Here is a 25,970-nt window from a genome sequence, read left to right as displayed (position 1 = left end):
GATGTGTTTTCTACATATTGTGTTTGCAGACTATTTTACATACAAGGCTAATTAGAATCCGTAATCATCGATAATTTTGTATTGTTTTATAGTCCTAAAGGATCATAGTTGTCAAATAAATAAATAATCCATTGGCAACTGTAACTGTAATGTGAATTCATTATATTTTTCAGGAAAAAATGAAACTTTATTGTGTTTTAATGTCATTAGTCCTTGTACATGTTTTGGCCGTAACAGAAAGTAAGTATCACGGTTTCTTAAATACCAAAGATTTATATTAGTGATGAGAATCTGAAAATGTGGATTTAAAAAATATTTATGTCAACTAAAAAAAACCCTAAAAATATTAAATACTATTACAGTACAAAACTGTGTACCTAGGTATAGTGTATTGATGAAAATTAATAAAAAAAAAAAAACGATGAACTTTGACTATTAATTATTGCTTTGAAATTTCAACATATCCGAAATTCAAAAGCAATTTATCTTTTTGGTGTTGCGTTTTATTTTTAAATTTACAAAAATTCTATAATGATTGTCTTTTAAAATAATTAACCTTTTTTTTTTAAGATGAATTTAAAGCACATGTATTCAAAACAAGTCAGTATATCCAATCATTATTTATCTTAAAAATATATTTATAAATGTCAAATACATTTTACCTTTTTTCACATATTATGTTTCATTTATTAATTACAGACTCTATGCTCGGCCATATAAGACCAGGTAAAATATTTAATGTAATTTTTATGTGCTTCCTTTGATTGAATCTTGACTTCACATTCATTAATGTAATTCAAATTCTACTGTTTAATGTTCTATTGTTTAATAAGTTTCAAAAGGTCCTACTTCTTATGAATCTAGAAGGGGTGGATTTTTGTAGTTTTTTGACTTCAAACACAATATAAGGTACATTGAAAATACCTTTTGTACATTAAAACTATGTTAATGTCTCGTTGTTGGGTTCCCTAAAAAAGTAATTTTATAACGTTAAAGAACTATCCGTTAAAACCTTCCCAACCTGCCTGTGCTGAATTGTTATTATCATATTTACGTAATTATATAAATATACTCAATTCATGTGTTTTTCTAGGTCATTTGGACGATTTTGTTAAAAATTGTATATGTTCAAATATTAAGATATGTAAGCATATTAATTATTATAATAAATTGTCATTTTATATCATATGAAATTCGAAAAAATCTATTGATCTGTATAGGATAAACTATTGGTTAATAAGGATTAAACTGTGTAATATTTTACAACTTGTACTAAGTAAATAGCTGCACAGGACATTATATGATGTTTTTGTTCTATATGACTTGACTTTATCGATTTCTGCCTAATTCATAATAATATCGAGTGAATAGCCAATCTCGTTTACCGATAAATTGTTATTGATTTCAGCGACGTTGGCTTTGATGTTGACCGCGCCAGGTAATGTGCCTTAGATAATAGATACTATTATTTTAAATTTATTTCTTAACACATATATGAGTGATATTTAATACTAATCAATCTGTTTGTTGATATTTCAGCATACGTATACAATAACGTGATCGAGGATTATCCGCAAGGTAATAGATTATCTGTATATTACAACCCTTTTTTATTATTTTTTTATATTGTCAAAAAGTCCTTAAACGTTTTTTGTCGTTTAAAAATGGTGAAGATCTCCCCACTCAATTTAAGCATAAAGTATTATTAATTTAAGTTAATATCGCGATTCCAACATAGAACGTAATAAGGTTTTATTTAGCCGGAATCACTGCTCTTCAATTATACGGATATAATAAACTTATAACATTGTTTGTGTTTTGAATTTCAGAAATGGTAACTTACGAGGAAACCATACAGAACAGTATAGAAAGACATGGTAAAATTGTGCACCAAATAAATTATGAAACCAACACACGTTAGATTGGCAATGTACCAGCTAGGTCCTATGCAATTGATTAAATCTCTATTAATATTACATAAATCTCAATAATTTAAACTTAAGCTGTAGGGTTCACTGGTAATCTATGTGTCTTTTAAGAAAAAAAAAAATAATCGGGATACTCAGTCACCCATACCCCTTCCCACAATTCGATCACCGACCGTTAAGGTTTACATTTTAATGATATGTTATTTATTTAAGTTACAGTAAAACTAAAACTTGATATCCCAATATTAAGGAATCTAAGTGTCTCCTTTGCTGTTATATTTTCGATCATACTTCTAACGCTATACTTTTTCATCGTACAAATTATAATTTAAGTCCTATGTCTTACCTTTATATGTTAGTATGAAAACTCTATAATTTCCAACAAAAAAAATTGAGATACTCTGTCGCTCATGCTCCTCCCCCTAATTCAAGCACTGGTCGTAAATAGTTTAATTTTAATGATATGTTATTTATTTAAGTTACAGCAAAGCTAAATCTTGATGTCCCAATATTAAGTAATATACATACATTATTAAAACAGTTATAAAATCACTTGTGTTTTGCTCGGTTTCGGATGCGAAGGGAAGTGCAAAAAATCATAATTAATTTGAGAAAAAATTTACATTGGAACTTAAGTCTTCTCAGCTTCTCATCGAAAGTCGAACAGACAAAAATATAGAGCTGAACATTTCTTAACGTTTCATCATTATTTACATATCATGTTTGATAATTTCAGATTTCTATTACGTTACTTTGAAAAGTATGGGGGAAACCAGAAGAGATATAACTAAGGCATCTTTAAGACGTTTACTCATGGAAGTCGAAAGTATGTATAACCCACAGGGTAAAATATTATGAAGTAAGCAAAATGGCGAGTTGCAGTATGACAAAACCACATTTCTCTGGTACCGATTTTTAATTTCCTTCACAACTGAAACCATGTGATACAAAACATATGATATTGTATTTTATCCTATGAAATTTAAATTCATCTATTTATCTGTTAATAAGAAATACACTGTGTAGTGTTTAATGTCTTGTAAAAAGAAGATATATAATTTGTATTTAAAGTGGTTACACCGACGCCCCGCTTTTTTGCTGACTACATAAGAATATAATATGATGTTACAGTTTTATTTATTTTATTCTCTGTGATGTTGACCCATGGCAGCCTACTTTTACATTTTTGTAAGTAAAATTAATTTTTCAAGGTGATCCCGAGTATCCGAAATTTGAAGGAAAGCATACATGTTGTCTAATAGCGTTGTTCGTAACTGCAAACGACCCAACATCTAAAATAAAAGATTGCAGTGTCGTTGAATTCGACGGGCACAGTGATTGCCATCTCACTGACAGTTCACGCCATGTTTCCATGTATAGAAAATTTGCCGATGGATTTTGGAAAACAGATAAGCCTGAATATGGTCAAATTGACAAACTCATCTTACCTATATAATTGTAGGATTTGTATGTAGGATGTATTGTCATAAATCGCTATTCTGTTCTATTTTATTTTTAATACATTACAATATAATTTACATAGACATTTAACTATCATAACAATTTAGTTTATATGTCACTTCACTAATTGGTTTTCAATACTAACATAATTTACTTGATAATGTTTACTGTTTTAATTCTTAAATCATAATAAATATTATTTTCTCTAGCAAAATACAATGTTTTTTTTTATATATATATAATGCTCATTGTGCAAATTCCTTGAGTCCAGTTTGATTATCATATTTATCATTTTATCTCTATTTGTTGACATCCAATTGCTAACTGAAATAACTTATATTCTAAATTAATGACTAAAACAAAAAAAAATAATTGATAGACAATCTTTGGGACTAATAAATTTTACAAATACAATTTAATGCACGGTAAGAGAACACACTATTTGTTTTTAATGAAATATTGAGTGGATCATCCTGTATAACGCTCTAGACAACATTTGAAATCAGAAATCTCTTGTTGCGTACAATCAAAATAAAATAAGCTTACAAAAACAATTCGCGTTCAAACAATAGTAGTATATTCGAATGACGTATATTCAATAAAAAATATTTACATTTGCACAACATATGGTATTGGATAAAATATTTTTTTCTACTGCGAGCCGTTCAAACTTTTTGCAGTTTGCATAGTTCACCGTTACTTCGATTTTACTTGAAACTAACAAAATTCAATACAAGTACAACGAAAACACCGAAAGTCGTCCACATCTGATAAGTCGAAACTTAGTTTAACAACAGCAAGCGTCAAAACATTTTAAGTAAGTCATCGAATCTTTGTAAGTCATTCACTCAAACTAATAAAATCTATTTTATCTAAAACAAAATAAAAACTGGGTCATACAAATTCGCTTTAAACCTAACCTATTTTAAAGTATTTTTTTAAACAGTTAGTCTCGAAAATTATTATTAAAAGTCATGATGTGAGTTCTACATATTGTGTTTTTAGACTGTTTTACATACAAGTCTATTTGGGAACCATAATCATTGTAAATTTAGTATTGTTTATAGCCCTTGAGAATCATAGTTGTCAATTAAATAAATAATCTATTGACAACTGTAACTGTTATACGAATGTATTGTTTTTTTCAGGTAAAAATGAAACATTTTTGTGTATTGATAACATTAGTCCTTGTACATGTTTTGGCCATAACAGAAAGTAAGTATTACGGGTTTTTGAAGTACCTAAAGGTTAAATTAGTGAAGATAATCTGAAAATCCGGATTTAAAAAAATTTAGGCCAACTAAAAAACCTTATAAATATTCAATACTATTACAGTACAAAGCTGTGTACCTAGGTAAAATTAATTGATGAAAACTAATAAAAAAAAACGCTAAACTTTGACTATTAATTGCTTTCGGATTTTAACAAATCCGAAATTCAAAAGGAATTTATCTTTTTTGTGTTTAATTTTTACTTTGACTTAAAAATAATTTGGTTAGGTTCACAGCTTTATCTTATAATAATATTTAATACTTATAAGTTTTTAAGTGGCTTATATTGAGTTTTTTGCGAAAATTCGGATTTTCGGATTCTCATCACTAGTTTTAATACACCCTTCTCTCACAGCCCTTGTAAGACTTCCTTTGGGGAGAAGCAATGCGAAAGCTGTCCCTCCTCAGGTTAAGTATTATCCAAGGAAAAAAGAAAATCTCACAATCCATAACACATATCTACTATTATTACTATTACATTCATAAAATGTTTTATAGATTTACTTACTCTTAAATTATTAACTTTAAATAATTTTACAAATCCTATAATGATTGTCTATTAAAATATTTCAAATTTTTATTTTTGAAGATGAATTGAAACCACATGTGTACAAAACAAGTCAGTTTATCAAATAATTATTTATCTTTAAAATATAATTACAGTTGCTAAATACCTTTTACTTTTTTTCACATTTTATGTTTACTTTTTTAATTACAGACTGTATGCTCCAAAATATAGAACCAGGTAAAATATTAATTAAATTGAAAAATAATGTATTTTTACATTCTTTCTGACGACATCTTGAATTTATAATCATTAATGTAATGCAAATTCTACTATTTAATATTCTATTGTGTAATAAGTTTCAAAAGATCTTACTCCTTGAAAAATGATTTTATAATGTTGTAGAACTATAACCTTTCCAACCTGCCTGTGCTAAGTTTTTATTATTATATTTACATCATTAATATACACAATTCAGAAACGTGTGTTTTTCTAGGTCATCGGGACGATTTTGTCAAAACTTATATACGTTCAAATATTAAGATATGTAAGCATATTAATTATTATAATAAATTGTCATGTTGTCGTATAGTATCGTATGGAATTCGAATAATTAATCTATTGATCTGTATAGGATAAGTTATTGGTTAATAAGGATTAAACTGTGTAGCATTTTACAACTTGTACTAAGCACATAACTGCACAAGATATTATATGATGTTATTGCTCTATATGACTTGCCTTAATCGATTTCTGCCTAATTCATAATAATATCGAGTGAATAGCCAATCTCGTTTACCAAAAAATTGTTATTAATTTCAGCGACGTTGGCTTTGATGTTGACCGCGCCAGGTAATATGCCTTAGATAGTAGATATTATTATTTTTAATTTATTTCTTAACAGATATGACTGATATTTAATACTAATCAATCTGTTTGTTGATATTTCAGCATACGTATACAATAACGTGATCGAGCAATATCCGCAAGGCAATATATTTTGTGTATATTACAACCCTTTTTTATTATTTTTTTATATTGTCAAGAAGTCCTTATACGTTTTTTGTCGTTTAAAAATGGTGAAGATTTCCACATTCAATTGAAGCATAAAGTATTATTAATTTAAGTTAATATCCCGATTCAAAGTATTACATTTTGTGTGCCTTACAAATAATATTACCATGAATATATTATTGGGTTGGGAAATCAACGGGAAAATCTGTGCGTGCGTGCATCACGCTGAACTTTACCGAGCATATATTATATGAGATTAGAGATAATGAATTAGAGATAAGATAAAAGTGATAAAAAAAATAGAGACAATGGAATAGATATAAAATCTAAGAGATTATACATTGCAACCATGAAAACCCGACATCACTGTTCATACAAATATAATAAACTTATAACATTGTTTGTGTTTTGAATTTCAGAAATGGTAGCTTACGAGCAATTCATACAGAATAGGATAAAAAAATATGGTAAAAATGTGCACTAAATAAAATATGAAACCAACACAAGTGAAGTACCAGCTAGATCTTCTGAAATTATTTAGATATTCATTGATATTACATAAATCTTAAGAATTTAAACTTGGACAAGCTCTAGGGTTCGCTGGGAATCTAGGTGTCCTTTTGCCGGTATATTTTAGATCATACTTCTAACGCCATAGTTTTTCATCGTACAAATTATAATTCAAGTACTAAGTCTTACTTTTATATGTTAGTATGAAAATTCTATAACTTCCAACAAAAAAAAAAACGAGATCTCCGGCACCCATGCCCCTCCCCCTAATTCGAGCACTGATCGTAAATAGTTTAATTTTACTGATATGTTATTTATTTAAGTTACAGCAAAGCTAAATCTTGATGTCCCAATATTAAGTAATATACATACATTATTAAAACAGTTATAAAATCACTTGTGTTTTGCTCGGTTTCGGATGCGAAGGGAAGTGCAAAAAATCATAATTAATTTGAGAAAAAATTTACATTGGAAACAAAGTCTTCTCAGCTTCTCATCGAAAGTCGAACAGACAAAAAAATAAAGCTCAACATTTCTTAACGTTTTATTATTATTTACATCTTATCATGTTTTATAATTTCAGAATTCCATTACGTTACTTTGTCATTTATGGGGGCCACCAGAAGAGGTTTAATTGAGGCATCTTTAAGACGTTTACTCGTGGAAGTTGAAAGTACGTATAACCCACAGGGTAAAATATTATGAAGTAAACAAAATGGCAAGTTGCAGTATGACAAAACCACATTTCTGTGGTACCGATTTTTAATTTCCTTCACAACTGAAACCACGTAATACAAAACATATGATATTGTATTTTATCCTATGAAATTTAAATTCATCTATTTATCTGTTAATAAGGAATACACTGTGTAGTGTTTAATGTCTTGTAAAAAAAAGATATATTATTTGTATTTAAAGTGGTCAGACTGACGCCTCGCTTTCTTGCTGACTACATAAGAATGTACTATGATGTTACAGTTCTATTTATTTTATTCTCAGTGATGTTGACCCATGGCAGTCTACTTTTCATTTTTACATTTTTGTAAGTATAATTAATTTTTCAAGGTGGTCCCGATTATCCGAAATTTGAAGGAAAGCAGACATGTTGTCTAATAGCGTTGTTCGTAACTGCAAACGACCCAACATCTAGAATAAATGATTGCAGTGTCGGTGAATTCGACGGACACGGTGATTGTCATCTCACTGACATTTTAGGCCAAGTTTCCATGTATAGAAAATTTGCCGATGGATTTTGGAAAACAGAGAAGCCTGAGTATGGTCAAATTGCCAAACTTACCTAACCTACTATTACAATATAATTTATATAGACATGAATATTTTCATAAAAGTATAGTTTATATATCACTTACGATAATATTTACGGTTTTAACTCTTAAATCATAATAAATATTATTTTCTCTAGCAATGTTATTACAATGTTATTTTTTTATATTTAATGCTCATTGTGCAAATTCCTTGAGTCCAGTTTGGTTATCATACTTATATTTTTAACTCTATTTGTTGACATCTAAATGCTAACTGAAATAACATGTATTCCATAGTAATGACTAATACAAAAAAAATTGATAGATAATCTTTGGGACTAATAAATTTTCAAATACAATTTAATGCACGGTAAGAGAACACACTATTTGTTTTTTAATTAAACTGATAAATCATACCAAAATTAAATTTAGCCATCACAGCTATAAAATAATATTATGTGTTGCCAGCAGTGTTTAAAAAAATTATTAAAAATACTCAACATGGGTTATATTAAGGAGTCACACGTTTACATAGGAATTAATATGATAAAGCTACTTTCAAGAAAACTGTTTCGACCATTTAATAAAATATGGTTTTTACTGGACATTTTTTTAGGGAAGACAAATATTACTTCATTAAAAAAACCTAACCTGACCGATATTGTATACAACAAATGTGCTAACGATTGTGTTATTAAAATTTGTAGGGTGGTTCTCAATCTAAATACTACCCTCTCCAAAAAAAACCTTAAATTACGGTAAATCTTCCAAGCTCTTAGAACAACGAGCATTGAGTAAGTGTTCGAAACTAATTTGCTTAAACAAATTATGTATTCGATTTAAAAGTGTTCGAAAATGCGGAATAGGATTATTTAAATGTTGACAGTATTTTATAAAAAAAACTGTTATTTCAATGTTACAGTTAATTAGCATTAAAACAGTAAATTATGCTTGTTGTACTAAAATTTGGATAGTATATCCAAATTTTATTTTTCCAACTAATACCACCGTCGTTGGTAGTTGTTTTTCTCCGGTTTCAACTATCGATTTCTAAAATGTAATCAAACGCCAAACTCGGTGTATCGCCGGGCTCTTGAACGGAAACAATGGTAGAGAATATTTAATAGAATGAGCTGCCAAACGCACACCCTCGTACAAGTACACTTGCAGTCGTTGTCATTGGGAACAAGCCATTGCATTGTCCGACCAGACTTCAAGTAGACCATATTATATACCAATGAGTACAGTGCTACTCAGTATACCACTGATATTATTATTTTGTTCGAAAAGTAATTTTTTTCATTAGTAATTTTTTTACAAAAAAACTAAATATATGTTTTAATAATTTTGTCGATGAGAATAATCAACTAAGTTTAGGAAAAAAAAGTCACAGGCCGGAAAGACCATTTTCATTTAATGCTTCACTTATTAAATATTAATAACTCTTCACTTTAAGTTATTTCAATTCGGTTGTCGGTCAATCGACCATATTTTAATAATGTTTTTGGAAATACTTCAAAAAATAATAGTTGTACATCTAAAATTCGACTTATTACAATACTGCCTTTTGGTAATATTGTTGACTTGCATAGAATCTTTTTTTTTATAAGCCTATGTTAGTAAAAAGTTGCTCATTAAGAAATTAAAAACATTTTTATGTCATCGCATGTGTACGCTGATTGATAGAAATTTAAAAGACAGCTCGATTTGTCATAATGTTTACTTGGTTAATAATGACCTGATAATTTCATATTGGCAGTTAGCTTACTACACGATTTAAATAATAAACTGCTTTATACTAGTCATTTTTAACACTAGATCGGCGTTTTCCACGAGGAAGACAATAATATAATATTATTATCTTTTTAAAAACTATTCTTACCTGCATATATTCTGAGTATGATATCTCTATAAGATATTTAGACACTGTTATTAATATAACAATTTATACAATATTAATTTTGATATCAACTCAAGACAAACAAAACTATTTGTGATTATATATTTAATCCATCCTATTTATTTAGATGCAACAGAGATTGCATAAGTAATACATTGATTTCGTTTTTTTTTTACCCGGGAAGTAAATATATTAAGAAAACTGCTTTACACTGACTAACTTAACTATAAGGAATTAAAATTAAACGTGTTTTATGCGGTCGGGTTAGGTTTTCCAACCGATATAAAGTGTTGAAAGCTAAAACATTTCTATTTATAGTTGAAATATACTATGTAAAATTCTAACTCGCATAATATTGATCAGACGTTACCTTTGCTTTGTAAGTGTACTCGGATCCCTGCATGATACCTCCGGCTCTTTTGATGTAGTCCAAAGTATTCCTTAAAGATCCACCGGAACATCCGAGGTTCCCGTAAGCGATCGAGCAATCGATAATTTGTTGCGAACTAGTGGGAAAATAATAACATACTTTTCTTCAGTAAAGAAAAAAAAGCAACAACATTGGCTAGTAAAATCTACAGCAGCAAAGGCCACTGCCCGTTGCTCGTCGACCTCGAAAGCACATTGAATAGATTTTTCTATAAATCGGTTTTCCAGATATAAATTTTTAATAAAAAAAAAAAAAAATGTGCCAAGGTTTTTATTTTTGACATGGAATTGACACTTTCAAAATGATATTGAAGAAAAGCTAGTAAGCTTTCACTTACTAAGTGAAAGTATGAAAATTCACCTTTTTATTTATTTTTTTGTTATTGATTTTTCTTTTTCAATGTATACATAATCTGAAAGATTTCATCGAAAAATTAACCCCTTTGGAAAATCCTACCTTAACGTGTGCAGCTGTCCGGTGGCTTTGAAGAGTTGACCCTCTAACATACTGGCGATGCTGAAGGCATAGCAGGCCCCGCAATCCAATTGATTCCACCCGGGTGTGTTAAATCCTTTTTCCCTCCAGTCCACCTGCAAGTAGCGTTTTATATTTAAACATTAATGTGTCCAACAAAGACGACCGGCTCGCGTTTACCTCGTCTGGAACACGGGTGATATTGTGGTGTTGGTGGAGTTGCGCTATTTCTGTTGTCTTGGCGTGGATCCTGCTCAAGGAAAGTCTAGTGAATTTAGTGTTGTACAGTTTGGCAGACTGGAAAACCGAAAAACACAAAGTAATAAATTAGAGATACTAGATTGCAGGACGTATATTGAAGTATCTGCATGAAGTATGGATACCTACTCTTAACTTTTTTTATATTTGTTTATTCGACCAGTCAACGTTTTCAGGAAATTTTATCTTTAAAAGTTAATAAAATACATACGCATTACCATTTAAGTTGACAAAACTCCGGAAAATACTAACAAATGATAAAAATTCAAATATTGTATAATATAGCATAAACAAAAATGTTTTCAAAAAAAAAAAAAAAGAACTACAAATTATCAATTATTATCTAAAGGGAAAACTGGTATACGGCGCCAAAAGAATCTCTTGATACAGTTATTGGTGATCAGACAAGATCTGAGTGTTGTTAAACATTTCGAAAAAGTATAAAACCACTGTCGAATTTATGGCTCTGGAAAAACTTTGGAAAGTTTTTCTTTTTATTATTTGCACATTCGCATCAAGGCGCACTATGGGATTTTTTATTTTTCTATACTCCCAAAACTGCTGTCCGATGATATCATATATAATATAATATAATATATTAATATTCTTTTTCGATAAATATCTGGCACATTTTTTTGTCGCCTTCAAATCATTATCACTTCCACCGTTTTCTTTGGGACCTTTTTTTTTTTTTTTATAAGTATGTATAAAAAAAAGGAGTAAAATAATTGCCTTACACGTTGAAAAACTTTTGGCCTCGTCAGGCGGAAATAACTTTTCGAGTACACAACCTCCTAACGACCTCGTTTATTGTGTTGGAGATAAACTTTTGAAGTTTATATTTTCCTCGAACGTGTCGCGTGCGTTTGTTTTACTTCAGTTTGTTTTACTACCATCAGGTAAGAAGAACATCACACGGTTCATTAATATTATTGCAATGCGAAATAATAATAATATAATATGATTATAGGGTTCGGTGAAAAGCACACACGAACGTTGGAGTGTTTCCGGAAGCGTTAAAAGGAAAATAAAATAACTTCTTCATCTTTACTGACTTCGTGTATCAGTCTTGATGATAATAACATTATGAGAACATAAGTACCTATTGCAGAAATAAAAACGTTCAAAGCCAACGTAGGTAAATAAATCAATTTCCTAACCGTCGACACAAAAACGTGCCGAAAATTGCTCACAGCTTTTTTGAAATATCATATAAAATATTTTTTTTCAACGTTTTTAAAAGGGACATTTTTTTTTACAAAAGTTCCAATACCTTTTTTGTTTTAATAATCAATAACAACATTATATTCATGTAAAATGCATTAAAATATATTATGTTATAAAACATGACTGCCGCTCGTTTTTTTCTAGTCAATTCTTTTTAAATCTACTTTTTAATCGGTTTGATAACATGATTTTTAAATGTACCATTATAGTCCAAACCAAGTACTGTATACATTAATAATACAGACAACTTGAGCAAAGTTAGGTCAACTTTTTTTTATGTCTAGTAGGGTTTAGTTTTATTTTATCACAGTATATTATATACTATTGTTTTTTAGCACTTGTGTCTATTTTGTTCAAACTTAGTACAAAAATTAATAGTATGAGAATTTTATTTTAATTAAATAAAACAAAGGAATACATTAAACAGTTATTTAGATAAAATTCGAATTTATTTGAAAAAGACTTAGCAACAAATACTACTTGAAGAAACTTTTCTATTACTTCTTAAAACGTTGAAAAACGTATTTAAAAAATAAGTCAAATCTCAATAAATTTTAGGTTTTGAGAAAAATGATCTGTTGTTTATCTAGATAAATTTATTTTTAAAGGTAATTTTAGAGTTTTGCCAATAGCAGCAAGAATTAGATAATTGAGATGCATATTAGAACAAGGGCTTAATTTCAAATTTTAATGTTTTTCAGGAGACACATAAAACTACTTTTTTAGGTACATTTTTTTTATTGAAAACCTTATAATTTTGGCTTATTTATTATCTTTTCATGGGTTGATTTAACTTGAAATAAATTAATTTAAATTTAGCCTAAGACATTTTTTCCAAAATTTGAATTTGAACCCTTGTTCCAATAAGCGTTTTAATTTGGTAAGGTTTCGAAGGAAATATTTGTGCTATAATAACCCGCGGTATTGTTCACAGTAATGGTAAAACTGTTAAAAACAATTTTTGAATCTCTACAATAGTAGAAAAAGTCCAAGTCAATTTATTAAAACTTTTCAGTTGTGCTAAAAAAAAAACCTTATTTTCAAATTATTAAAAATTCGACTGTTAGCACTTTGTATTACTTTTTCATGAAAAGTTTTCTTTGAGTTTTCAATAATTTTTTTCGATAGGCACAACGAAAGCACAGACAGAAGTTGATTAAAATATATTCACATTTTCTTAAGGTTTTGTTTATATAAGTTTACTATTATCGCTTTTAAAATGAAGTTTTTAAAAGTGGACTCGTTTCGACATTTAATTATACAGCTAACGTTTCATTTGTAACTGTACAAACGGTTGTTTTACCATTTCTTAATTTATTACTTTAAAAAGCGGAGCAATTTTTTTCATATTTTTTATTTATAAAATTAAATCTAAATAAAGCCAATACAATAGGCTTAGGGCATGTGCTTTTAGTCTTATCATTGCCAAGTATTAGCTTCAAGCACAGAAACTATATCTAAAAAAGCAAAATAATGAAAAAGTCTCTACCCTAGTTGCTCAACTATTAAGAATGTATATATGAGTACTTATGCAAGCAAAATGAAAACTTTAAAGCATATTAATTGCCAAACACTGGCTTACCATGTCGGACAGGTGGTTCAGGTGCAAGGTGAAATTGTGCAGTCCGTCTTTGGCCTCTTCGTTGTGCTTGTTGATGTGATGGAAGTTCTCTTCCCACGCCAACCTGTGGTGGACTTCTCGCGCTTTCGAATACGTCTTGTTGTGTCGGTTCTGTATAAGGAGAAAAAAAAATTTAAAAAAAAAGTAAACAAAGCCGTTGTACGGCGACCATATCGTCCTACCTTGTAATCGTCCCAGTGCGGATCCAAATGAGGGGAGTGTTTGATCGGTTTCAAACAGAACACTTTGACCGCGTCCAGACACACCAACAGGATGACGATTCGCCTGTAAAAGGGGGGTTCGGTCAAGGGGCCAAATTCGGGATGGTTCAACGAAAAATTGAAGAAAAAAAATAATTTACCTGAGTTCGTTCCACATGTTGTTATTGGCCGTTCATCTGGACTCGGTTGGCGTTTGTTCGACCGCAAACATGTGCCACAACAATGTGTCACAAATAGTGTGTGCGGTGTAAGATTTGGTTTGCGAAACGGACATGGGCGATTGCTCAACGATAATCGAACTAGGTATTTATATTAATAATAATTATTATTATTGCCGGTATTGTGCAGAATCGACTAAATCGTCGGCCCGAGAAAATACACACACACACGGTCGGTCGCCGAAAGATGCTCGATGGCATTTTTCCTGTTACATTAAGGTCAACCCGTTCGGCGTATAACAATGAAAAATTAGAAGGAAAAAAAAATAACACAACAAAATTTCATTTACAAACACTCGATTGTAATCGAGTCGGATTGATAAAAAAAAAAATTAACAATATGGCAAGTCCTCGTTTGGACATACCAGTCTTGTAAAGAATATATTTTAATTTTTGTGTACTCAAATTATGAGCTCGAGAAATAGTTGAGAAATTATTTATTAAAAATTCTTCTTATTCGAATACTTGACCTTAATAATTGCATTTGCAGAAATCAACTTAGTCGAATACTTTGTACAGTTACTTTCTTTTTAGTGTTTTAATTTTGCAAAATCCACAGTTATTCAGATGACTCGAATAAAGTTTAATACTATTGTTTTTTCAATTAAAATTTAATGATAAAATCTTGATCGACAGAAAAAAATATTAGTTTAGGATTATAGATTAAGGCAGTTTATCGCAAGGTGTATACAAAAGAGGGAAGTTATAATATATGTTGTGCTGAGCGAATTTTGATTAACAAAAACGTTTGAACAATATTTTTTCATGATTTAAATGTTTTTTATTTATAAGTACTTTATTTTATTCGAATAACGCCCAATTCGGAATTAGTGTTACTATAGTTTTGGACTAATTCTATTTATTTGTTTTAATCGCTAAAACTAAGGTTGTACAATGTATTAACTCCTTAATATACTTTTCAAATTTTTACATTAGACGAAACGTTCCTTTTACATAATAATATTATAACAAGAACGGTCGAACAACGGCGTCGAGTATAGGCAACACAACAGGCATACATAATAGTTTCAGATGAATACTATTTTTTTTATACTTTCGCTTTGTAAATAAGCTAAATTGTTTTTTTTTTTTTGAGAACTAAAATTAAAAACAGAACTGATATTTGTCTATCAATTTTTTTCATTCCAAAACTGGTATTGATTATTAAGATCATGGCCTACTCATCAAAGTACTGTTCAATTTGTAATAACTGTTTTTAGAGAACATACCGTTTTTTAAGTAATAATTATTTTTACCGGCCAATAAAGACAGATGTCTTTAATCTAGCTAACTATAACGAGGACAATCACCTGCAAACACTTTTACACTCTTCACTTGAACACTTGACCATACAAATTCATTCATTTTTTTATAGTTTTTTTTTGTGGCTAATTTTGAGACTTTAAATTTAAAAATTGAACTAATGCACCACCATGCAATTGTTAAATATGAAAAACTAAGAAAATCCATTGCTAAACAATGGCCATTAACTAGGTACAAACATCCCACCAAATATGTACAATATATTACAAAATTATGTAGCTTCTTGTAGTAGTATTCTGTAGTAACTTTAAAGTTATTAGCATTGAAGTTTTTTTTTCTCAATAATAACTAGTAACGAAACGAGTAACTAATTATTGTCAACTAGAATCATTTTGAAATTTACACCTACTTTTAAAATATTATGAACGTATGATTGTTAGAATATTTTTCTTTCTATTTGACCCAATTTAAGTATATATCATATTTTGTTGAATGTCATTTTCTGTAAGTTTATAGTATTCTTAAGCAGTCACAAAAACGATTTAACTCATCCGTCCAACTGTCGAGAAGTTGGACAATTTAAAATAATGTGTTATAGTTCTCTTGTTTCGGAACTTTTAGGGTCACACCATAATAATTTTCGTTTTAGGTCTTTTATCAAAATAAAAAATAGTCTTTCCTCTTTTTATTACTATCGAAAATGCTTTCTACCCGAACAATTGTACTTGCCACGAAAAAGTTTTCCGTTTATCTGCTCTAAAAAACATCTTTTTATTGCAAATTTCACCCTTAGCCATTTTCCTTTCCCGCCAGGCCGTACTTTATTGTGTCTGCGTTCTTTCCACGTTCGAAAAACTACAATTCAATCGTTTCTTAGCGGTACAGTTAAAGTTTTTACAAATGGCAATTAATTTGTATTATTATTGTCGTTGTTGTTTCATCATAATATTTTGTTTTGTACATCACAATCATAATATATTGTCTAAGTATTTAATTTAAAATGTTAACATCATTAAAAAACTTGACAATATAATTAAGTTTCAGATACGCAAATACTTTTAAAACAATTATAACATATTATTTAAGTTGTATTAAAAATGGAGACTTTAAGAGTACAAAGCGGGACGTTAAAAAAAAAGAAACATACCCTAGGTTACCACACATACCAAGGTTACCACACATGACACGGTTACCATATTATGCATCAAAATAAAATAATAAAACTAAAAATAGCTTAAGAGACTTAACTCACAAATTATGGAATTTACCATTTTAAATTATGGATTTTACAAAAAATACTGGGTTTCCGTTTAAAAAATACATGTTTTTGACTTAAGTCAGCCATTTTGAATTTTAGACAATATATATATTTTTTTAACGTCCCCCTTTGTACTCTTAAAGTACAAAATTGATTATTTTTTTAAAGTGGGACTTCCTGTACAATTATTTAAAACTATTATACTTCATAACAACACTGTAAGGGAGTATGTTAAATTTGTACTCTTACTTGTTTAAAGTTATATTATGTCAGTGGCAAATCAAACACCAATAACACAAACGTTATAAACATATTTTCTTAGCATAATAAAACGTTTTATGGAATTATTATGAAAACATTGCTGTTGCATACTTGTTGGTACTTTATACTTGATATCCTGTCTGAATAAGGTTTTTTTTTTTAAATTCTCAAAATTAAAAAAATAGCGTAACCATACTTAGAAAATGTATTACTTTTGATGAGTAAGATGAAATATTTTCTATAAGAAAAAAACAGATTACAATTATTTTTGTAATAATTTCATTTTTAAAAATGCAAAGTGAATTGATTTATAATATTCAAATTGTATAAATTTCATATAAGTCAACAGTATTTAAAATTTTTTATATTAATTGTTGGTATTGGAACAAAACCACTTCCTTTTCTGTAAAGAATATTTCCAAAACGGTTCCCAGTAGTTAAAGAATATCGAGATGTTTCAGACTAGCAAATACTATCTCATAACTTAAATTAAGTTGTTGTAAGCAAAAAAAAAAACGCATTGTAAATATAAATGCACATCATTTATGCAGTTCGTTTATTCAGTTTTAAAAGTTATATTTTACGTAGATAATTAATGTACGCTCGTAATAATATAATATATCTTATATATATATATAATATAATAAGTCAATAAATTACAATATATTTATATATTTTTAAATATGTCTGGACAAGAGGAAAACCGTAATCATATCGTTAAGATACATCCGGTATATTTTAATCATATCGTTTAAACAAACAAAATGTAGCGTACAATACATAATGATAATAATTTTCGGTAAAACTAAATAATAATAATAATGGTTATAGTATTATTTCAAAACCACACTACGGTTTAGGAACTGAACACAACGGAATCATCTCATCAATCGGCTTGGGTTGTGCACATTGACGAATATAAAATTGTATTATTATATTATCATAGGCGTCAAGAGGGGTGGGGGAGAGGGTGGTTTTCCAAAATAAAAAACAGTTACTCACGATTAAACAGTAACAAAAAAAAAAAACATCTCAAGCGGTTTGTTTTAATATTATAAAAATAAATCGATAAAATTATTTTGATTAAATTTTTTTCTCTCGAAATAATAGAAAAAAACCCGTTAAAAAATATAATAAAAAAAAACCGCTCGCGGTTTCTCTTTGCGGGTAAATCTTTGAAGTTTAGAAGTAGGTAATGGTATAATATAATAATATGTTATTTACAGTGATAAATTTTTCTTTTGAATTTCGTGAGGACGTAAAATGGACAGTAACGCGCGCAAGGGGTAGGTGGTAAATAATTATTTCAACGGGGGTTGTAAATAATAATTATAATAATAACAGCTGCTGGTGTCCCGCGACAGGGAGTTAAATGGTCAAGTGCAAAGTTGTCTTGTTAACAGCTCTAGTTGGACTTGATGAATCTTATGTTGTACGGATCGTCGCACAGTTCGGGATACTTGTCCGTGTCCCGGATGTATTCCCCGTCGAACCCGTCGGCGTATCCCGACTTAAGGATTTCCTCCACCTCGGCCGGCGACCAGTCCTTGTTGGTGGGCAGACCCAACCGCAGCAGGTCGCGTTCCCGGTGCCAAGCCTTTCGCATCACGGCCGTCTTGGCGTGGTGCAACAGCCGCTGTTTCTCGTGCTCCAGAGTCGTGCCGTACCGCAGGTTCATCACCGTGTCGGAACAGTGTATCCTGACGTCCACCACCTGAACAAGAAACAGGAAATACACACTTATAACTTATAGCCCTTAAAGATGTTAAAATAAAAATAAAAATATATTCTTTCCCTCGAAGCAAAGATCTAGTGGGTTCGCTTATCAATTTTCTCTTTTAGTCATCCAGGAATTACCGTCTATCCCCATCCCACCTCATCCACAATTATTAATATCTTTTACCCTACCATTCCCTTATTTTTCTCTCTCATTTCCCTCCTATTCCTTCCTCTCCTCTGTGTGTTACAGAAGCGTTACACACATGTTCATGTCAAAACGGAACAGATTTTTGTAATTCTCAGAATTTATCCCATACACTTAACATGTAAATTTCCTCCACTACACGGAAAAACAGAATCATAGATATGTTTTTCAGCTTTGAAGTCTAGGGAGCCTTAGTCCCTCTCCCCCCTCCCGTCTACCTTCCTCTCACTACTCTTCTGCCCTTCCAGATAGGCCCAAAAACATATCCATGTTAATATTTTCAAAACATTTTAAAAGCGAGTTTTTTTATGTTACCGAAAGGTTTTATTAAATGGTAAAGTGACAATCGGTTACCTTTCCGGAGTTGTTTTCCAAATCTTTCTCGTGGAACGTGGTGTTCATTTGAGTTCCCAGCCTCTTGAGTTGTCCCTTGTCTTCGTTGGCGTGCCACACGTCTTTCTTGACAAAGTAATAGGCGTCTTGCTGGGCTCCGTGCATGACCAAGCTGAACGGCAGCAAGAAGGTGTCGTTGAAAACTGTAGTAAAGACGTCCTTGTAGATGGGGTTGGCGCTGGGCACGCTCTGCACGATCACCCGACCGTCGTCAGACCGGGACAAGAGGATGCCGTTGCCGAACAGTGGCGCAAAAGAAGCTCCGGGGTCGTCGCCTAGAGCTTTGTGGCCTCGGTCTTTGGGTTCCTCCAGGGCGTTTGTGTAGAAAGTCACCCACATGGGGTCGAACCACTTCGGTTTCTCCTTGAACGAGTTGATCATGGGCTCGGCGTGCGTTTCCGACTCGGGCAAGTAGGTGAGTTTCTTTTTGTTCAGCAACTTGTTCAGATGATTGAAATACACGGACGTCACGTCCAACGGAGTTGTGCTCAAGCTAGGCGACACGGACGGCAACAGCGACGGGAATGTGGATATGGACTGTGGCATTTGCGGCATTACCGAGTCCAAGTCGTATCCCACCAACGACAACCAGTGTTTCTCATCTGAATTGGGATTAGAGCAAAACACGACAGTTGTCAATGGTTTGATTATTCAGATCCATGATGGAAAATAGCGCATTTCTATGCATTTTCTACGGTGCTTACCTTTGAGGTACTTTCGAGTGGGAGCCACGTTTATCGGATCGTTGCCGTTGTAACGGTACAGGTGCAGTTGTTGCGGTTCAGTCGCTCTGGTCAACATGCCTTCCCATTGGGGCGACATCCATTGTCCGACAAGCGGGTCGTACACTTTACCTTTAGGCATGTGCACCAAAGACGTGACCTGTATCGCGCGAGGTATAGGATAATAATGTGTTAATATCATTGGGATTGTGCTTGCAGCGTTGTCGTGCGTCTTACCTGATCCAAAAGTCCACCGCAAAAATCGATCGGCAAGTACAAATACGGATTGGAATCGTATACAATGTGTCCGTACGGCGATCTCATTATCTCTCTGATGCCTTCGCCGTATTGGTTGAATATCATTACAGGAGTGCCGCAGTGGTCGGTGGCCACGTAGTACTTGTGTCTGAATACTTGGGCGTAGATCAAGAAGCCACGGTCGTCGTAAGTCAACGTCATCAGCTTTCCGTCGCGCGGACTATAGATTTGACTGACCTGTTGGTAGACCAAACCAAAAACAAAAGTTAGCCGTCAGGTTAAACCGATCAATCACTGTGGCCTGCTAGTGGTCGGCTCACCTCGTTTGGATTGTCTTGATTGGTGTAGAAGAACTGCGTGACGTTGCCGAAATTGTCTTTCCGCGTGCTCAACCGGTTCAGATGATCGTAGAAGTACCGGACGTCGAAACGACCGCGTTTGATGGCTCTCACCTGAAAACGGTTGGAAAATATTATGACAACGACAATGGGATTTTGCTCGAAAACGTGTCGTCGTCGCATCGTGCTTACCAACAGTCCTTTGGAATTGTAGTGGAACTTTTCTTCTCTGGCGTTCTGCACGACCAGACCGCGATTGTTGTATCTGTAAAGTCCTTCGCCGAATTTCTCTATGCGGTCCATGACGCTGTGCTCCATCGGGATCATGTTTCCTCTGCGAAAACGAACGCCGTAGGTTAATATCAATAGAGAAACAATAACGGCACGTTCCAATCGGTCGCAGTCTGTTACCTGTAGGTCATGGTCAACATGTTGCCGTTCTGGTCGTACTTGAAGCTCCACGGTTCCTGTGCTTCCACCGACAGTAGCTGACCGTCGGCGTCGTAGGTGTAGTTCTTGACGATTGTGTAAGTGTTGACGCCGACGTTGTGCGTGTAAGTGCGCGACTGGACGATGCGACTGTCCAAATCGTACACAAACTCTATGCGGAAAACTTCCATTTGATGTATGACGACCGACACGTAAGTCTCCTGGAAGTAATCGTTGGTCATGCGGTGGAACATGGCGGTGCCGTCGGTGGCCTTGGTGGAATTGACGTTGGACAGCACCTGAAAATATACAAAACAAATTGTATTAGAATATGGTCGAACATGGAATTTCAAAATAAAAAATTAGTTTTTTAGCATTAGCTTGACGTCGACTCACCTCGAATTGACCGAACACTTGTTTCTTTCCGGTGACCGGGTTGTATTGCACGCGGTACTCTTGCAAGCTTTGTCCGCCAATTCGGCCTTCGACCGTGATCACTCTGAAATTGCTGTCGTACTCGTACGTGATTTTGGCGTTGCTCAATCCGGTTTTGGGACCGTAATCGATCCTTTCCTCGATCAACAGCCCGTCGTTGTACTGGTAGTCCCAACGGTATTCAAAGTCCGTCTCGATGTTCAACACTTGACTGGGCAGCTGAGTGTTGGGCCAGTATTTCACTTTGGTTATGCCGTCGCCGTGAACCACCTGCCGTTCATAAAAAAAAACACAACAAGCGCTTTAGTTTAATAAAATTGTTTTCAGACACAGAGCATTGTTGGCCATGCAAGCATTCTTGGCACGAGGTAGTTAAATACCAATTTCTATTAGTAAAACAAGTCACCTGCGACAGCTGTCCGGAACTGCGGTAACGGTACAAGACCCGAGCGCCTTCGCCGGGGTAAACGGTTTGCAGCAGAGCGCCGGTGTAGCTGTAATGTTGCAAGTAAGGTCTAGTGGATCCCGGTGGTGTGTACGTGAACCGTATGAATCCCAGTGAAGTCTGAGACGAGAAAGTGTGCTTGGACCCCGAAGGCAAGACGATGTTTCTCAGACCACCAGATTCGTCGTACACGTACCCGAACTTGCGATTGGTAGGCAGCTCGATTTCGGACACCTTAAACGGAAACGGGTCAATTACAAATATTATAAGACCCTACTAATATTATAATTATCCGTTAAGTTTTGGTCAAAGTCGGTCACTTTTTTGATAATATCCGATTTGGGGCTCATTTTAAACGTTAGTAAAATTGTCATTATTTTAGTTTTCGCCTTTAACCTACCTTGTTCCAAGCGTTGTACGTGTACTTGGTGGAACCCTTGTGAGTCAAAAACTTTTCAACGCACAAACCGTGATGAGTGTATTTGTAATGTTCGTTCATAGCGCCCCAGCTCCAGGATTCCAAACGGTTGAACCTGAAACGATGCCCACAGTGATGTTAGTAAGAAAAAACGAAAACTTAATTGAAATTTTCAGCCGGCTCTCACCTGTCGTAGGTGATGTTCACGGGATACTTAGACGGACCGACTTTCCACGACAATGGCAAACCGCCGTGATTGTACGAAATGCTCAGCAACGACGTGGACGGTTTGTCGGTGCTGTAAATCGTTTCGATCCTGGTGAACTGATTGTAGTCGATCATCAACACCGAGCTGTTGTTCACCTGAAACCGTACGCAAGGTCGATCGTTGTAGTTGTTGGTAGACGGAAGGGGGAGAGTTTGGCCAAAAAAAAACCTGTACTACTCACGGTTAGTTTTCTCCTTATGATCGACTTTGAAGATCCGGCGTCGCCCACCAGCGAATAAGTCCATGTGACCGTGTTGGACAGGGCGCCTCTCGAAGACACTTGCTTGTTGAACACCGGCAGCATCTCTGCTTCGACGGGCAACGACAGCTCCAGTATCGGATGTTTGGACTCGGCAAAGCACTGGACCACCTCGCCGGATCTCGAACGGAACATGAACGAACCGTTTTTGAAATTGATCGCCTCGTTGATGGCAGAAGCGCCTGACGGCAAAAAAATGTCGACACGTTAACGGATGCCGAAAAAAAAACGAGCAGTGGACCTATGATCTCTACTCACTGTTTTTGACGATCAGCTTTTTGTAATCGTTGCCTTCCATTTTAATGGTTATCCGGTCCCGGTGTCCGTCCAAAGATATCATGCTGATGGGGTTGTGCAACGGGGTCAGCAAGTTCACTTCGAAACTGTCGTCTTCCATGGAAATGCGCGACGACAACTCAAACACTTCGCCGGTGGGTAGCACCACGTCGACCAGACGACCCAGTCGGTCGTAGTTGTAGATGTATAAGGAGCCACCCTGTATAAAAAAAAAAATTGCAACATGTAAACGTCATCGGCTAGTTTGGATTCATAACTCATTAGAATATGCTATCTATCAGAAGAGGATACAAGGAGAATTTCCAAATGAAAGTCCAAAAGAACCAAGTGAAAGATTAGTAAAGGACATTAAAGATAGAGTATGGAAAGTAAGTGGTTAGTAGAAGGTGTCACAGTTTTGTTACTTTCGCCAATTATTATTGTTGAGCTTTTGCCGAAGAAAAGACACCTGCTGGTTTAACTCTTCGAAATGACTACTCATTGGACCGGATGATCATAATGTTATAGTTCTTAATTAAAACTCCAATTACAAAAAGCAACGGGCACAATTAAAAAGCGACAGCGTTACAAAAAAGGTAAATTCGAAATAACTCAATTCTAAGTCATTAAGACTGATTAATTGGCAAGGGACTCTGTTGATACTCATTTCATTCGGCTGTCGCAATTACTGTTATTATGCAAACAAGTATTGCAATCAAAGGACTCACTAAACCGAAATAGCGAATTCGAATAACATTTTGAAAGTTTTCAGAGTACAGTTTTCGCGTTTAATTATTTACCAACAAGGGATTTTATACCCGGTCTATTCGATTAACCGCTATAGTGGTTATTTAAAACACAAACAAACCCTTGCGCTTAATGCCGTGACACATTAGTACAAGCTAACGTAGTCCTAATCAAACCAAATAATGATACAAATAAATGGCAAATAAAAATAAAAGGATTTCCATAAAAATTACTTCTATTCGTTCATTGTGTGTCAAGAATTATACTAAAGTTCTTATTTGGAATGTTGTAGATTGGTCGTTTGATTTCGGCATCTGGATAAAATATATTTAAAAACTCCTGAAAAACCTTACAGTTTAATTAATGCAAAATGTTGAATGACCGAAATTATTCACATTTTTAAAGAACAAAGTCAAACATAAATAATACCCAAATATGTTAAGATGATTTTGGACATGTCCAATAGCTAAATGCTAATTAAATAGTAAAATTTGCCCTCTACCGTCTCCTTTACTCCAATCGTAATCAACTACTATAATTTTCTTCATTGGAAGCTTTATTTTTTCTACTGGCTTTGTAGTTTAGTAGCTATCGAAAATAGTTTTGTATTCAATCAATTATTTTAAATAGGTTTTCAGTACTCATTTTTGTTGGACTTACACATTGTTTGATTTACTTTTTTTAATTATCAGCTGTTCTAATTTGTACCTTAAATTTTGAAATCTTTTATTTTTATTGTTGAGCTTTAATATTTTACAATAATCAAACAAATAATTTAACATAATCGACTGTTAAGTTTATTCTTCTCGACTGTTTACACTTTGTTTTACAATAAAATCCGTTGAAAAGTATTGCCTAATTTCGGAATAAATTAACCGTCGACTGGTGTGCTCTGATGACACTTAAAATATGCAAGTCAAATAGTTCATTAGTAATCATTAGTGCTGCGAATAGTTAAACGTTCGGTAAATACGATAAAACTTTTGAACTTAAAAGCTAAACTCATTTGAATTCTATTAGCCCCACTTGGAGGTTTTGGACTTATTTTAAAACGTAGTACTCTGAAAAGCAATTAATAACTCAACACATTCGTCGCATTCTACATTGAATGGTTTCATGAAAGAAAATGGAAGTAGATGAGATGGATGAGCCAAAGTGGTACGCCGATAAGAAAGAAAATAAGAGAAGACTGATTAAGATGGTTTTGGCAATTGATGGATGTTTTGAATAGAAGCGTAGAGATGATATGATTTGTGAAGAGAGTGGATTTATCTGGCCGATCCCGTTTGAATGGGATAAGACGAAGAAGAGTGAATTAAACTTTAGGGCGAATGCCACTCACTTCAGCTGTGGAATCGGACCGGCTGGTCAGTAGACCGGTGGTGCTGTCGTAGTTCAATGTGATTTCCGAACGACCTTTTTCCGAGAACTTGACCAGATTGCCTGCGCCGGATATGACTAGCTCGGACTTATAGTCCTGCGAGTTTTCAATGGCGCTCACCTGGAGGGGAAAAAATGTCCAAAAAAGTCAGTAAGAAGGTACGTTTGATCAAGCATTGCAGCAAAATCTTTCATTAATTACCACGTTGCTGTAGTCTCGCAAAAATAGCATCTTGTTGCCCGAACCGTCGGTGACCGTCGACAGCTTGCCGAAACTGGTGTTTTTCGAATACAGGAACGTGTACCGCACTTTGCCGGACATCAGGTCCAACGTGGATATGTGCTGTCCGTACCGGTTGAAAACGTAAAGCTCTCCCGTGGCCGGATACGGTATCTGGAACTCGCCGTTCATGTCATGCGACGGCAAGTACGGTTTCAGTGCCAGGATGTGTAAGCTTCCCTAAAAAAAACCATCCGAGACGTTCACTTAAATCAAACGTAAATCACTAAGGTAAATAATGGATCATCATAATGAATATTTTGAAAATGTACACATTTTTGTGCAAATTGTTAGAAAATAGTGGAGCTCAATG

General features: G+C 33.2%; 3 protein-coding genes across 8 annotated transcripts in view; 1 reads left to right on the top strand and 2 right to left on the bottom strand.

Annotated features, from left to right (window-relative positions):
* Positions 1-14,347, bottom strand: part of LOC126836366 (procathepsin L) — a 215,820-nt gene extending 201,473 nt beyond the window's left edge. Inside the window, exons 1-6 of the mRNA XM_050569648.1 lie at positions 14,226-14,347; positions 14,047-14,149; positions 13,826-13,975; positions 10,939-11,055; positions 10,741-10,874; positions 10,225-10,360 (exon numbers count right to left, since the gene is read on the bottom strand). Of these exons, the coding sequence (XP_050425605.1) occupies positions 10,225-10,360; positions 10,741-10,874; positions 10,939-11,055; positions 13,826-13,975; positions 14,047-14,149; positions 14,226-14,242 (657 nt within the window). The 5' untranslated portion in view covers positions 14,243-14,347. The remainder of the gene's footprint in view (positions 1-10,224; positions 10,361-10,740; positions 10,875-10,938; positions 11,056-13,825; positions 13,976-14,046; positions 14,150-14,225) is intronic.
* LOC126836379 (uncharacterized) lies at positions 4,081-8,107 on the top strand. Of its 5 annotated transcripts, none has more exons than XM_050569709.1 (11): positions 4,081-4,206; positions 4,538-4,604; positions 5,250-5,279; positions 5,379-5,405; positions 5,662-5,712; positions 5,988-6,017; positions 6,117-6,155; positions 6,599-6,646; positions 7,019-7,048; positions 7,273-7,362; positions 7,755-8,107. In XM_050569709.1, exons 2-11 carry the CDS (start codon positions 4,544-4,546, stop codon positions 7,988-7,990), a joined length of 642 nt encoding a protein of 213 aa, XP_050425666.1. In that variant the 5' UTR covers positions 4,081-4,206; positions 4,538-4,543; the 3' UTR covers positions 7,991-8,107. The 5 variants fall into 5 exon arrangements, with proteins under 5 accessions (XP_050425666.1, XP_050425665.1, XP_050425667.1 ...); XM_050569708.1 differs by having other exon boundaries at positions 7,013-7,048; XM_050569710.1 differs by lacking the exon at positions 7,019-7,048.
* Positions 14,348-17,765: 3,418 nt separating the features above from the next.
* The window catches only part of LOC126836419 (teneurin-a), a 48,207-nt gene continuing 40,002 nt past the window's right edge, over positions 17,766-25,970 (bottom strand). For both annotated transcript variants that reach the window (XM_050569780.1, XM_050569781.1), the window contains 15 exons: positions 25,580-25,837; positions 25,340-25,498; positions 23,233-23,470; positions 22,897-23,156; positions 22,635-22,810; positions 22,430-22,562; positions 21,991-22,263; positions 21,546-21,854; positions 21,132-21,448; positions 20,913-21,054; positions 20,703-20,834; positions 20,362-20,619; positions 20,107-20,284; positions 19,364-20,004; positions 17,766-18,799 (listed from right to left, as the gene is read on the bottom strand). In XM_050569780.1, coding sequence (XP_050425737.1) covers positions 18,491-18,799; positions 19,364-20,004; positions 20,107-20,284; positions 20,362-20,619; positions 20,703-20,834; positions 20,913-21,054; positions 21,132-21,448; positions 21,546-21,854; positions 21,991-22,263; positions 22,430-22,562; positions 22,635-22,810; positions 22,897-23,156; positions 23,233-23,470; positions 25,340-25,498; positions 25,580-25,837 — 3,783 coding nt within the window. In that variant the 3' untranslated portion in view covers positions 17,766-18,490. The remainder of the gene's footprint in view (positions 18,800-19,363; positions 20,005-20,106; positions 20,285-20,361; positions 20,620-20,702; positions 20,835-20,912; positions 21,055-21,131; positions 21,449-21,545; positions 21,855-21,990; positions 22,264-22,429; positions 22,563-22,634; positions 22,811-22,896; positions 23,157-23,232; positions 23,471-25,339; positions 25,499-25,579; positions 25,838-25,970) is intronic.

This window comes from Adelges cooleyi, unplaced genomic scaffold (genome assembly GCF_023614345.1).
Source record: "Adelges cooleyi isolate 19-005CV unplaced genomic scaffold, UGA_ACOO_1.1 ACOO_flye_CR_arks_rails_tigmint_CR_PRNA_247, whole genome shotgun sequence".
In the NCBI taxonomy this organism is placed as follows: Eukaryota; Metazoa; Arthropoda; class Insecta; order Hemiptera; family Adelgidae; genus Adelges; species Adelges cooleyi.
This window is presented reverse-complemented; position numbering and strand designations above follow the sequence as displayed.